The 14,787-nt window shown below is 44.0% G+C and overlaps 1 protein-coding gene across 1 annotated transcript in view; it reads right to left on the bottom strand.

Moving 5' to 3' along the window:
- The window catches only part of MTMR2 (myotubularin related protein 2), a 66,003-nt gene that overhangs the window by 25,751 nt on the left and 25,465 nt on the right, over positions 1-14,787 (bottom strand). The window contains exon 3 of the mRNA XM_074150965.1: positions 129-204. Within this exon, the coding sequence (XP_074007066.1) occupies positions 129-204 (76 nt within the window). The remainder of the gene's footprint in view (positions 1-128; positions 205-14,787) is intronic.

Raw genomic sequence — 14,787 nt, 5'->3', positions numbered from 1 at the left:
GAACCAGCCTAATCATGGTTCTTAAAACATCAGCAATTTGCTGTTGCTGGTCAATGACCACCGAGATATTTTGCTCTATGGATATTCTATTTGGTCAGCAAATAATAAGGAATTTCCTCTTCGCATACCCATGTCTTTAATAGTTTCTCCTGGTAGCAAAGGTGGCTCTTCCATTTCAGCCAATTTATTAGCCTCCCTCAGGACCTAGGCAAAACATAGAGATAGAAAAAGAAATTCATTACGTTTTCACAAACCAAGAAGCTTACACTTACCTGCAATGGGTCAACAATAACAAGGACACCAAGTATTCAAAGATCTTGAGGTACTGCCTAGAGTCTCAGCCTCTGAAAGGCCAACACAAAGCACGTGAGAGACCTTGGTGCAGTCCTCAAACATACCCCTGGGCTACGCAGAAGCATTTAAAGCGAGGATGTCTGCGATGGAGAAGCTGTGCAAAGCAGGCTGTGTGCTCTGGCAGCACCCTTCCCAGGTGGCTGCCTTTCACACTCCAACCTTCTCCCCAACCCATCATCATGAGCCAAACTCTCTGTCCACATAGTTACACACAGAACCAAAGGGACTGGTCCCTTTCCCAGCTGAAGTCATCAACTGTTACCCATGATGTTGGCAACTATTAAGTAGAGCAATTTTCAGTTTACACTGAGGAAAGTTAAAAGGGACACCTTGTCACACCACTATCTTCAATGAGGGTCCAACAACTGCAAAGATCCTGATTTGGCTCAGGAGTAGTGACTGGTTACAAAGGTTACATTTTGATAGGCATGTATAGGAGATAGTTTCGATTTTTTTTTTTTTGGCTGCCAAATGACCACTCCTCCACTTTTCCTTGGAATAAAGTTATACCACAGGGCATTACTTTTCACTGAATTTCACTGAATTTCACTGAATTTTTTTTAGAGTTGGAAGGGACCATATAGATCATCTAGTCTAACTCCCCTGCTGAAGCAGGATTGCTTAGAGAATGCTACTCAGGACTGCATCCAGGTGGGTCTTGAAAATCTCCAAAGAAGGGGACTCCACAACCTCCCTGGGCAGCCTGTTCCAGGGCTCTGTCACCCTCACCATGAAGAAATTCTTCCTCATATTCGAGTGGAACCTCCTATGTTCCAACTTGTGCCCGTTGCCCCTTGTCCTGTCACTGGGAACCACTGAAAAGAGTCTGGCTCCCTCCTCCTTCAACCCACCCTTGAGATACTTATAGGCGTTAATAAGGTCTCCCCTCAGCCTTCTCTTCTCCAGACTAAAGAGTCCCAGCTCTCTTAGCCTTTCCTCATAAGGGAGATGCTCCAATCCCTTAATCATCTTTGTTGCCCTTCGCTGGACTCTTTCCAGTAGTTCCCTGTCCCTCTTGAATGGGGGAGCCCAGAACTGGATGCAATACTCCAGTTGTGGCCTCACCAGTGCAGAGTAGAGGGGGAGAATGACTTCCCTCGACCTACTAGCCACACTCTTCCCTATGCAGCCCAGGATTCCGTTGGCCTTCCTGGCCACAAGAGCACATTGCTTGCTCATTGTCATTTTGCTGTCTACCAGGACTCCCAGATCTTTCTCTTTGGAGCTTGGCTCCAGCAGGTCCACGCCTAACCTGTATTGGTGCCTGACATTCTTCTTGCCCAGGTGTAGCACCTTACACTTTTCCTTGTTGAACCTCATGAGGTTCTTCCTTGCCCAGCTCTCCAGCCTGTCCAGGTCTCTCTGGATGGCAGCACGGCCCTCCGGGGTGTCAGCCACCCCACCCAACTTTCCCATATATGATTGCATTTACACAAGTTTTTCACGAGAACAGCTGGCACCACGAGCAGGTGGACACTTTAGGAAAGCAGCACTGTAACTATGAAAGCATAGCCTGAGGTGTAAACCTATGGTCAGAACTCAAGGATAAGAGCATACATAAGTGACCAAGATGAAGGCTAAGTCTATGTGGCCAAATGCAGGTGGATTTAATCTGATTGCCCATGCCTGGAACCGGCCAAATGACCACAACCACAGCAGCACAACAGCTGCTCGACCAAACAACACAGAGAACAGGTAGGTTGGTCCATGCTCTACCTCATGCTGTAGCAACCACAAGACTTTGAGTTTAAAGCTGGTATCAATCCCACCTGGTGAAGACAGGCACAGAGAGCTCATGTCTGCTCACAAGTGAGCGTGCAGGCTCGCCCAAAACGCTTTCTTTATCTTAATGCAAGGGAAGAATTGTTTTAATTTGATATCAGGAAATCCCTCCAAAGAAAATTCAAAGACATAGCCTAAAGTGGCACTCTAGAACCTGACACGTCTGTGGTCAACTTTCATGTAGGATCAAGCCAGAAGGAGAGCCTCAGGGAAGAAAAATTCTCTAAACTATGCAAAAAAAATGAAAACAAAATCCAAAGAAACCCCACGCCACAACAAAAGCACGTTCCAGCATTTTCACACAACAGATTGATGTATAGATGAAAAGATTAACAAGATCAAAGCCTTCTTGAGAACAAGATGTACGTTTTAAAAAATGCACTCAAAAAAAAAAACCCAAAAATAATAAAAGCAAGCACAGTCCTGGCTTCCTAACAGGAACCTCACAAGTGCACCCACTTAGGCCAGCTCTGACCAGGGAGGCTGTCAGAGCAGCTGGACTGGGGTCTACAGGATGGGTACAGGGAGGTCACCAGTGACAGAGCTCACACTGGCAGCACTGAATTTGCAGGAAAGCTTCTCCTCCCCCACATCAGCAACCAGTAAAAACAAGGTTTTGCTGGTATAACTAGCAGAAGTCTATGCTGAGGACTTCTTGTCAGCACAGCTGTGTTGGCCAAAGATCACACATCCCATCAAAGCCCTGACTGATGGCCTCCCTGACAAAAGCCTGTGATGTAGACCCGCTCTCACAACTCCCGTATGTCAATTTTTGTGCTTGAGCAACAGCCTTGAAATTAGCAGGATAACATCTGGATTATGAAAAATGAGACAGAGGCTTCTGGCTCATTAGCCCGTAAGTGGTGGTCGCCTTTGCAGCCTTTTATCTTGGAAGGACATTAGTAAAAATACACCCTGCGTTCAGGACACACGATCACAACTCCTTTGAGAAGGTCCATACCCTGAACCGGCAGCAGCTGCTGCTGGGATCACTTTGGTCAACAGCTGGACTCACTGCTCTCCTGCAGATGTCAGCGGGAGCACGTCCAGTGGTAAACATTTGGAGGACTGGGCTATATCTTAAGCCAAACCAAATATGAGGTAAGATACATTGACAGCATTTGGTATGACAAACAGCCGCCACGATCACTAACCAGGTGGGCAGTGCTCAGGTGGGTTTTAAACACTGTACGGCAGGTGGGGGAGAGAAGAGACAAGCAGTAGGAGAGACAAAGACCTCCATGTCAACACCATTCTGCTAAAGACAAGGTTGAAAGCTTTTCAGTTTAAAAACTGGCTCTTCTAAGACTAATAAAATCCATCTGCTCACTTGCACCCTCTGAAATGTGGAGTCCCCAGGGTCAGAGGAAAGGATTGGCAATCCAAACCTGTGCTCACTTCAACACAGGGCAGTGGATGGACAGCCTCCCGGAAGCACAGCACTTCAAGGTCAACAGCTTCTGCCCCATTGCCTCCCCTCCCCTCTTTTTTTTTTCCCCTTTCTTTTTTTTTTCGTTGCTGTACAGAGTTGAGGACTAAACTGTCATTTTCCCCATTCCCCAGCTGATCTCAGCCACACGACCTACCTCAGGTAATGCAGCACCAACTGCCTTCAGGAGAATTTCAAAGTTGGTGCAAGCACATCACCCCTGGTTAAGAGTCACCCTTCCCAAGAGGCTGTGACAGACGTGGTCAGGAAGCCCAGGACAAACACTTCCCTGGTGTGCTGGTCTTTGCAGCACCTGCCCAGCTCTAGACCTTGAATGACCCTCCTAATTGGAATGTGAACACTTGAAACCTATCCCGGCACAAACTGAGAAATGAATGGTAGGCATTTTCCTGAAATACACCTCCATCAATAGCTCCTTAGAATTGATTCAGGGAAATGCAATCTGTGTGCTGCTGAGGATGCAGGCAGCAGGCACAGGAGAAGACATCTGGGACAGCGCTGAAGGACAGGGGGTGGCAGGAGGGAGGAAAAGCGGGTGGATAAGGAAAGAGGAGTTTTGTAAACAGATCAAAGGGGAAGAATGCGATGGGACAATGCACATGGAGCTCTAGAAGGATGCTAACACCATAGATGGACCCTCTGCCCCGTACCCAACTAAGGAAACAGTATGAAAAGCCCCTCCATTTTACTGCCATCCTCCCCTTCCCTGCTCAAATCCAAAAATGGTTCACTAAACTGCCAGAAAAAAATCTTTTTTTGTACATTAGCCTATTTTCAAGACTCCAAAAATAACTCTTCTGGGCCCAGATTTAGCCCTCTGCAAATCCTGCAACACCAAATTAAGAGCTCCAGCGAGGCAAGGAAGCAGGCAGGGGAGCCAGGGACATGACTGCAGCAGCCTGGCTACAAGACAGTGAAAGCTGGCTACTGATGCACTAACGCTATTGAGGCAGGTACCATACATGTCTGTGACTGAAATGTTTCGCTTTTGTGTGCCTTAGGTTTTTAAACTGTTCAGTGGGAAAAAAAGGGAGCTTTGAGATGTGCAATGAAGGTCGCCGGCAGAGCTGGGCAGAATCAGCACTACTTAGGAATAGGACCATGCTGATGCAGAGCCACACACTGGCTGTATCTGTCACAAACATCACTAAGAGAGTTTCTGTAAGAAACAAATACAACCACCAAAAATTGGCACACTACTTTGCTTTGCCTCTAAGCCAAACAAGGTCTTTGTCATCTTTTCCCCACAAAAAAAATTGTGCTTGGTAACTGAATCTCCAGGGGAATGAAGAGTTTAGTTACACGCCAGAATAACTTTTATTTCTCTCTTTAATGAGTAACATAATCTACCCATTCCACCCATCAGCAGCTCTCCCTTGAGATAAAACAGCTCTCTGGGATGCTGAGCATGGGAGAACCTTAGCACCTAAACACAAGTCCCACCTCAGCTCAGAGAGGGTGTGAGGACTTCATGCCACCACCTACCTTTGTTCTCTGTTCAAGCAGCGACTTGGCAGAACAAACCCACACTTGCTACATTTAACAACCGCTTCTCTTACTCCAGGATACCAGCTTGTGTTAGCTCCAGCCCACTTACCCGTGGCTGAAGGTACAGAGCTCTCTCATGCTGTCCCACCTATAGCACCCAAGGCAGGAAAACCCCAATGCTTTCTTGTTGACACAACCTCCAGATCTCAACAAGAGAGATCACCTCCTCTGCTTGCATGTCTGGGGTCAGGGAAAGAGGGTTTAGATCCTGCTAAAAAGGTAAGACTGCTCCCTGCCTCATCCCTTACCTCTTAATGAAGATGATCAGAGGGATGGAGCACCCCCCCTGTGTAGACAGGCTGAGAGAGCTGGGGTTGTTCAGCCTGGAGAACAGAAGGCTCCAGGGAGACCTCATAGCAGCCTTCCAATATCTGAAAGGGAGCCTACAGGAGAGCCGGAGAGGGACTCTTTGTCAGGAAATGTAGTGACAGGACAAGGAGTAATGGTTTTAAATTGGAAGAGGGGAGATTTAGATTAGATATTAGGAAGAAATTCTTTACTCTGAGGGTGGTGAGGCACTGGAACAGGTTGCCCAGGAAAGCTGTGGATGCCCCATCCCTGGAAGGGTTTAAGGCCAGGCTGGATGGGGCTTTGAGCACCCTAGTCTAGTGGGATGTGTCCCTGCCCATGGCAGGGGGGTTGGAACTAGATGATCTTTAAGGTCCCTTCCAGCTCTAACCATTCTATGATGCTATGATTCACACTGCAATTCAGGATGCTGCAGTTCTACCAAGCCTCTCCAACCACGTGTTCACGCTGCCTCCCAACACAGCAGGCAGCGTGCAGCCCCACAAATCCCTCTCCCAACTGATATCCCTGCACGGCTCACACATCCAGCTCTTCCCAAGCAGCTACAGACCTCACAGGGTGGTACAGAGATACGCTGTGCTGTAAAAATCTAACCACAGCATCTTGGAGGTCTGCGCATCACTGAACACTGCTCCGGAAGGACCTGTGAGGGTACATGAAACTCTGTATCCAGGGTTTGCTTTTGCCTGTGAACACAACAACTGGTATGTTTTCCTCTTGTACTGCCCAAGAGGCCTTTGATTTCCAGTGGAACTGCACAGCCAGAATGACAACACACGTCCTGCACCGGCTGAGGCCGAGCCAGTGTTGCCTCCTCGCATCCAACTGCCAGCACTGGAATTGCTCCCACATCTAGTTCAGTCAAGATGCCGGGGCGAGCTTAATGGCTTTTTTAATGGTCATTTTTCCATAACCTGGGTCATTTTGCCAGGATTGGTTTGGGGTGTGACTACAAGAGCAACTCAAGGGGTGTAGACCCAGGGTGAGGGAGGGAGAGCAGCCAGACTCACCAGGGACAGGAGCTGTGTCCCTAGACACTGATGTCTGCACAAGCCTTCAGATAACAAAGACGCATGAAGGGAGCACCTGCGGTCCCTCCTAGCCATTTTCCAGATATTCTCTTCCACTTTCTCCTAAATATTTGAGTCCTGAAACCCACAAAGGTCAGGTGTTTTTGGCTTCATGCAACTTAAGGGGAGACTACATGTTTGTGTTACGAATTGCTGTGTAACAGTTTTTCCAGGTCTGCAGAGATTCTCCTATCCCAAATCACAATCAAAACGAACAAAAAGAATCTTTTTCGGTTTAGACAAAATTAAAATGTACCCTTTTTGTGATTTTTCTTTTCCCCCTCTGAGTTAATCTCTCCTTGGTAACCTCCTACACACTCCAAATCATTTTGCACATTTTTTAAAAGATTTGTTATGCATAAAGCCACAGCGCTTGTGGGACATGTCTGACCCGACACTGTGACCACCTTGCTCCTGCATTATTCCTTTACCCAAAACCATGTCTGCCCCATCTATTGAAAAGAAAAGCTCTCCAGGCTGGGAGCTGCTTTTGTTCCAGCTTCACAGCGCTCTTCTGCGTTTCCTACAGCAGGAAGCCGGTCTCTGAACTGAACCCTTGACAAAAACATATATAACCTGTCTGTACAGACAAAGATTTTATACACACACACACACAATCCCTTTGCATCTGCAGCCCCTGAACTCACAGGTTTGGCATGTCTGCCTCACGAGCACACAATGGTCAGCAGCAACAGGTGGGAAATACCCTGCGGGGACAAGAATGTGTGTGTTGCACATGTGCGTGTGGAAGAATATACACATAGAATTAGTAGATTTTAAAAATATGTAGCTTTTCAAATTATGAGTAAAACATGAATTTGAAACTCAACAGCCAAGTGAAAGGTTTCATTAGAAAGTATTTGTCTGCTATTCCACATTTTAATGGACTACCTGGGAATATTCTGCTTGTAGTTAACATATCTAAACTTTCCTCCCTCTCCCCTCCTTTTTTTTTTAAATGTATGCCTTTCAAGGACTGCCACATGATTAAATGCCGTCCTGAATCAGCAGTCCTGCCGTTCTGCAGGTAGGGTAGTCAGTAAACTGCAGAAATATCCATTTCATCTAAAATTGGAGATCTACATCTGCGCTAGTCAACCCAGGCGCTCTCTACAGCCAGTGGAAAGTAGGAGACCTTGGAGATTCGCCTTTAGAATGAATGCCTTTCTTCCCACTTAAGGCTGAGAACCGGGGTGAGTAACTCCAATGCAGATTTGGTGGGGTGAATCCCATCTCCAGTGCTTCACTGCAGTCAGTGCAGCAGTGTCAGACCTCCTTGTTACCAAAGGCAGGTTCTCTCATATGACAAAGTATGTGCTCCTATGTCAACTAGGACAGAGCTCTGGCTGCTTCAAGGAACATCCTTATCATCCTCAACAAGTTGGCAAACTTACAGTAAACTTGTACTGTCCTGAGATGACTCAATACCTTAAAAGGATAATGTGAGGAAGGGTATCCTTACCCAAACAACCCCCAAGGAGCTCACACCTGCACAGAAGTGTTTTGCAAACACTGCAAAATTTAATACGCATGTGCAAAAAGGCTATTTGGTCATCCTAATGAATATGTAAGCCTAGGTGGAGTTACATATTAGGTAGGCGGAATAATGAGAATCTTTTGTGTATAAATAACAGGTGAATGTCCTCAGTAAGGTGTGCTAGATTTGTGGATTCCCACCTAGCACCTGTTGTCAAATACAGCAAAATCTGCTCTCTAAACTGCTTCTGGTTTCGAGAGCTTTTGTTTCAGGTAGCATCCCGAGTAGTCACAACCTGTACTTTGCAGAGAGGTACAAACTTACTCGGTGTGGAGAGGCAGCAGGAGATGAGCCAGGTCAGATCCAAAAATTGCATGAACTTCATTAAAACAGGCATGACGCCAAAGCTTGTAAGACAAGTCTTGTTAGTTGAGTTACCAGAGACAGCTTTTCAGTCAGAGCTGGCTCCTTTCTTCTGTCTCAAGCAACCACATGAGGGAAGTCAGCCTTTCTGCAGAGGCTTAGCCACAGGATTATTTTTACATACTTGCTTATTTTTTTTAATAGAATCATAGAATGGTTTGGGATGGAAGGGACCTTAAAGATCATCTAATCCAACCCCACTGCCATGGCAGGGACACCTCCCACTAGACCAGGTTGCTCAAAGCCCCATCCAACCTGGCCTCGAACACTTCCAATGATGAGGCATCCACAGCTTCTCTGGGCAACCTGTACCAGCGTCTCACCAACCTCAGAGTAAAGAATTTCTTCCTAATATCTCATCTAAATCTTCCCTCTTTCAGTTTAAAACCATTACCCCTTGTCCTATCACTACACTCCCTGATAAAGAGTCCCTGCCCGCCTCTCCTGTAGGCCCTCTTTAAGTACTGGAATTATTTGCTTTGTAAATCAAGAGAAAAACACACACACACGCTTCCGTAACCAATGTTTTTCTCCTTTCAAATGCCTTTTGGTGGTCTCATACCATGTTCACCTATTCCTTCCCCTGAACTGCCCTCCCACTCCATCCCTTTCCTCTTTCATGGCTGTCGCCACAAAAGTCAATGAACAAAGGCCAGTGCCACTATGGCAGGTGCATCAGTTTTATCATTACCACAATGATGGTGCAAAAAAACTCTGAAACAAAAAGAAAAAAGCAAACAGATACAGAAGATCTTTCTATTCACCTCAGAAAAAAAAAAAAAAAAAACAAAAAAAACACAGAGGTATATTTCTGTCCAGCTGACATTGACAGAAGCTGCAGAACTGACACAAATACATGCAGAATCAAGACCTGTATGCTTAGTTAAGACAATTTTTCATAGGTGCATTGGTTTCTTTTCTAAATGAAACATTTCTTACAACAGGAAAAAGAGCACATTTTTTCTAGCATTTTGCTACTAAGATGCTTCTGTCTCCTCAATGCTCAAATAGAAGGACTGTAAAACAGTAGCTGTGCTTATGTGACAAATCCTCCCATAGACTGCAAACACTGTTGTACTTCGGAGAGACTTTCAGCTGCCATTTATGGCTATTTCATGTGTACTTTGAGAAGATTTATGTGCTATGCATCCTACTGGAAATGCAATGCAACATAAATCAAGCAAGTAAATGGACTTTTTTGATTATTTTTGAATCATTAAGAATACCACAGCAGAATGACTACAGGAAAGAACAGCAATACCTCTGCATGACTGGGGCACAGGGACTTTTCTGAAGATTATGACCAGAAGGGTTGAAAAACTATGTTAGAGACACTCAGACCAGCAAGTTACTAATTGCAGGGAAATGTTTTGTGTCTTATTCTTTTGGGATATTAGAAGTTCATAGAGGAAAAGACAAAACACCACGGACGCATGGATCATTTCAGGATACTACGCAGAGAATCAAATATACTGTCCAAACACCACATCAAGCCCATTCAAGCTCCTAAAAGAGCACTCGGCCAAAGAAGGCTTCCTAGCTTGGTTAAAAAACAACACAAGAGGTATTTAAGTCATCAATAAAATGTTCTTACAACAGACCATCTATTACACTGCTCTAAAGACAATAGTCACATACAATGTATGCTGTAACTGCCTTTTAACTATGCCTTCCTGACACGACTGAAAAAAACAAATCACAAACTGTGATCTCTACCTACAATATGTAGTTTGAGAAAGTATAAAAAGGCTCGAGAAATCACTTGCTTACTTACCACTGTCTTGAAAATCTTTAAAAAGAAGCTGAATAATAGTGCATTTATAAAAAAAGTAATACAGTCACCAGGGTGATATAAAGGGACTCCTCTGCAGGAAGAGGTAGGCACCATGCAGTGTTTCCCGGGGGTTTTCTGCTTTGGATTTTTCCACGATGTAATTCTCCACTCAAACCAGAGTGCCCAATGCTGAAGAACAGCCTCTCTGGGGTGGTGAATCTCCTGGGCCCTCACTGCACAAGTACAAGGCAAGGCTCAGAAGCTCAAAGGAACACATTGTTGAGGACCACTCGTTCAGCCACGACTGGCTTGTCTCTTCAAGTTTGTATGGCTTGGTGCCTCAAGACAATTCTCTCATTAGGCTCTGACAGAAAGTCATCATTGACTCAACACAGCAACGCTCTCTGGCACAGAAGGTTGCAGCTATTATCTATTCAGACAAGTCCAACATTTTTTAATACAGAACCTTCTTCAGCGCCAAGGGTTCCATATACGTCTCAAACGACAACAGCTCTGTTCTCCACTGACCACTCAAAAAACTTTGTACAGCACATTAGTCTGAATCTATCCTTTCTTTATTTTTACTGTATTTTGTTTAGCAAATAACTTATATGGGAAAATAGATTAAAATTCTCAAGGAAAGCATTAAACTCTATCAGTGAAGTTCATATAATCGGTCTTAAGTAACAGAAAAACACTCTGACCAAAGAGAGAGTTATAAATTCTACCAACTAAAAAAAGTCACAGAAAACTGTACCTGTTACCAAGAATTTCACATTGGAATTTAGAAGACAAGGATTCAAGATACAAGTAATTATATATATTTACAATCATACAGAGGGGGAACAAAGATGTTTCACTCAGTGCAAAAACTTCTCCAGAAAATCAAATCTTGGCAGGTACTGCATGCAGTCACGAATCCGTGTGCTCCTTTTAAATACCATGCTTGTTCATTCCTGCCTGATTTGTGCTTCAATCTGCAAAACTGTAACTATAGGGAGGAAGAAAGGGGGGGGAAAAAAGCCACCTCTTACCCAGTTTTACTCAGCAAAGGAGAATTCTTGCACTTTGTAGCTAGGAGAAATATAGCAGTCGATTAGGAAGAGCTGAAAATATTTTTGAGGAACATATGAAGGCCATTTGCTTATTCTCCTTAGTTTTCCATTCCTAATAGATGGCAATCATAAATGCTTCCAGAGATTTCTTTCACCGCACATTACTTCATATTCAAACATTCAGGTACCTCTATATAAGAAAAATTAGCAATGCTTGCTGTCTTTGCTCTCTTCTAACTAGATGAGCACTTAGGGAATATTATTTCCATGTAAAGGAGACAGAAAACTGACTGCATCTGGCTTTTCCTCCCCATCTAATTTGCATGAAATCAATATTTTGCAACCCAGAGGTTGGCTACTCTGTGTTTCTGTTTCCTTGAGAGGGGGAGGTGCAGAAAAGGACTTACTGGGGAGAGGTGCAAGGAGGGGACCAAGATTTTCCATCTCTTAGGACAGTTTAAAAAGAAAAAGATTGTCATTCTCATGAAATATATAGCATTAGAGTGATGGGAATTGGAGTCCTAGAAAAACATGGCAACAGCAGGGGCTAAATTCCAGTCACTCACAGGGCTGTCCTGGAATGACCACGCTTACGGACAAGAGCATCATTCATTCTCCAGACCCAGTCCTTTGTGCCTTTGTTCATCAACAGCTTAAAGTTCCAAAGAAGAAAGGAAGCCCGTGTCCCACAGACACACACACGCAACTCAGAAGGCCAAAATCAGAATTTTGAGATAGTGAAAATATTTTTCCCCATAAGATTTTCCTAATTCTCCTCTGCTGCTCTTTAAGTACCTCTACGTGATACCTTTGATAATGTAAGGCATCGCCTGTTCTTGGATTTGACCCTGATTTCATCCCTGTGTGCAAAGGGACCTGTGGAAATACTACATGCAGATCAGGTAAGGACTACTTCTGCCTGCAGAGCTTCTGCTCCTGTACACCCACAACAATGTGAGGTGCACCTCCATGCAAGAATATAACCGAGCCCGAAGCGATGACGCAGAGAAACACATATGGTCAAGTCTTCACACAGTGACAGTGAAAAGATGAACTGTTTATTTAATTTCACTGCCGTATCACCAGTTCACAGCTAGCCAAGTCTTTTGTGACCACAGGTCAATTATCTTCACCATCTGGTGGCTTGTGCAATATGGTCTGTAATTTAATAGCAGTCACAGTCCAGTGCACTGGGAAGGAAAGCTCACACCACAGAAGACATCTTTGCATTTGCTATGAACTAGTCTTCTTACAGGCAGTCCCACGCCAGTCCGAAACAGGAATACTTATCCCCATACATCATTAAGTGAGGGCTGGAGCCGACTGGCAGGGCAGAAAGTCTTCAACTACCCTGGAGGTGCTTAGGGAGAGGTTTTTCTCATGATTTAGCACTTCCAAGCTAGCACCATTCACTAACTGAAAAGTCCCTTAAAAGCAAAACTAAAAAATATTGCTTAAATGAGTGCTTAAAGTTTAAAAAGTTATGCCGCTCTCTAAACCCAGCTCTTGTTGAACATGTGTTACACATAACCAAAGCCTGACACACTTCCTGCGTTGGCAGGGAGAAAGCAATGGAAAAGCTCACTGAGGCTAGTTTTAGTGATTTACAGCAAAGGACTGGGGAGGGGGGAGAAATCACATCTTTCTTCAATATGTTTTTCTACTATCAATATACATGTTATACTTAAAACTAGTCTAAGCCACTTTGCACTAAAGCTAGAATAAAGTAACACAAAGGTGTCAAAGTCAGTGACTGGCATTTCGGTTAATGCTGCCCAACATCACCTGAGGGACAGGATTTACCTCAATTTCAGAGGTCTACATCTGGAGAAATTACCCTGAAGTCTCCCCATAGTCAGAGGAGAAACACAATAGGTTTTCAAATGAGACAAAACTACAGCTTTACTGGAGCACAACTAAAGCTGGGATCCGCTCTGAGGAATCAGTTGCTGCCCCTCAAATAATGTTCACAACATCCTGCAGCAAGGACTTTTCTAGCTCAGCTACGTGATGTTCTCACCTAGCACAGGCGTTTCCTTAAAGCCAAGATAAATCAGATCATAAATGACATACTTCTTTCCATCGAATACAAAGGAATTGTGGTTGGCTAGCTTGAATGCAGACTTGCTCAAACACATTTCATCCAGGAAACCTAAGGAGACAGCGATGGCATCCATTTACTGTCTTGGAAGGAGAAGACTCCTTCATATGCCTTTTGTCATGCATCAGTTATGTATCTTACAAAATAAACCACGGGGCTTGTCTACAGTCTCCAACCATACACACAATGGATAACAAATTAAGGTTACACAACTCTGTTTGTTCCCTTTTCTAACCTTCGAGTCCTGGGCATGCTATATGTTCTTGCATCTCATATATAAACCCATTGTAAATCCACCCATTCCTCATATATTAAAGGAGAAAATTACTATGGAGGGAGCAAACAATCATGCAGGATGGGACACATGCTTGTACAATATTTTTCTGGACTTTGGAGGAATATCAGTAATTGTGGATCTTATTGTTGCCCTCAAAGTGGGGACTGGTTTAGCAGTCAAAAACAGCAACACCAAGAACAAAGACTTGAATCACTTTTTCTGAAGGCTGCACAACTAAGCAGGTAACATATGGGTCTGCTGTACTGGTTTCCTCTCTCCACAGAATGGACTAGAAGCAAGAAGCAACTCAAGAAAGCCAACACAGGAGTTTCCATCCTCTGGTTCAGGCTTTTGCTGTATACAATCCAAAACCAAACACAATGGGCCTAAAATTTTCAGGCAAAGGTACTGTTCTCAGGGGAAGCAGCAACAGGCTCCGCTGGCCATATCCACTGCTTCCCAACTACAGGTGGAAAGGATCCAACCCTTTTACGACAGCTACTCCAAAGCTTTGAACTTGGTAAACTTCAGGCATTATCCTATAAATCAACAGCTAACTCAAAATGAAAGTCCCTACTGATAAAAGCTAGAACATTAGCAAGAAAACTTAAGAGAAGTACAGGAGAAAATACCACTTACAGGACTTAGGAGCAAGAATCTCACTGTACTTTAATAACCACCAAGTTCCCAAATTTGTAAGAGAGATTTATGCACCTCAATCCCTTTGGCAACGTTGGCTCTAAGATGTTTTTAAAATCTCATCACAAATTACAGAAGTATCTGTGAATTTCCAGCTCCTTTTCACTTCCAACTACTTCAACGCCACTCCTGCCTGATCTATAACTGATGTTAAAACATATGGCAGTGTATTTGCTAAAAGTTCCCTCAAAAAGTGCATTCCCTAAATCAATTCTAAACAGCTTCAGATCAGGAAAGGGGTGGAGGGGAGAACCTAATATAATAGTGCTTTGTTGTTTTTCTGTTGGGGTTTGAAGAAGAAAAATTTTCTTCTTCTTTTTCTCCCTATGAAAGCAACTGAAGCAGACAAAAGTTATTTAGAGTTAGTTTATGAAGTGAAAATTCTATAAATTGTAGTGGAAAGGCAATGTAATCTTAGTTCCAGATATTGAAATGCTCAATATACCTTTTAAAAAAAAAAACAAATAT

The sequence above is a fragment of the Numenius arquata genome, chromosome 1 (assembly GCF_964106895.1).
Source record: "Numenius arquata chromosome 1, bNumArq3.hap1.1, whole genome shotgun sequence".
In the NCBI taxonomy this organism is placed as follows: domain Eukaryota; kingdom Metazoa; phylum Chordata; class Aves; order Charadriiformes; family Scolopacidae; genus Numenius; species Numenius arquata.
This window is presented reverse-complemented; position numbering and strand designations above follow the sequence as displayed.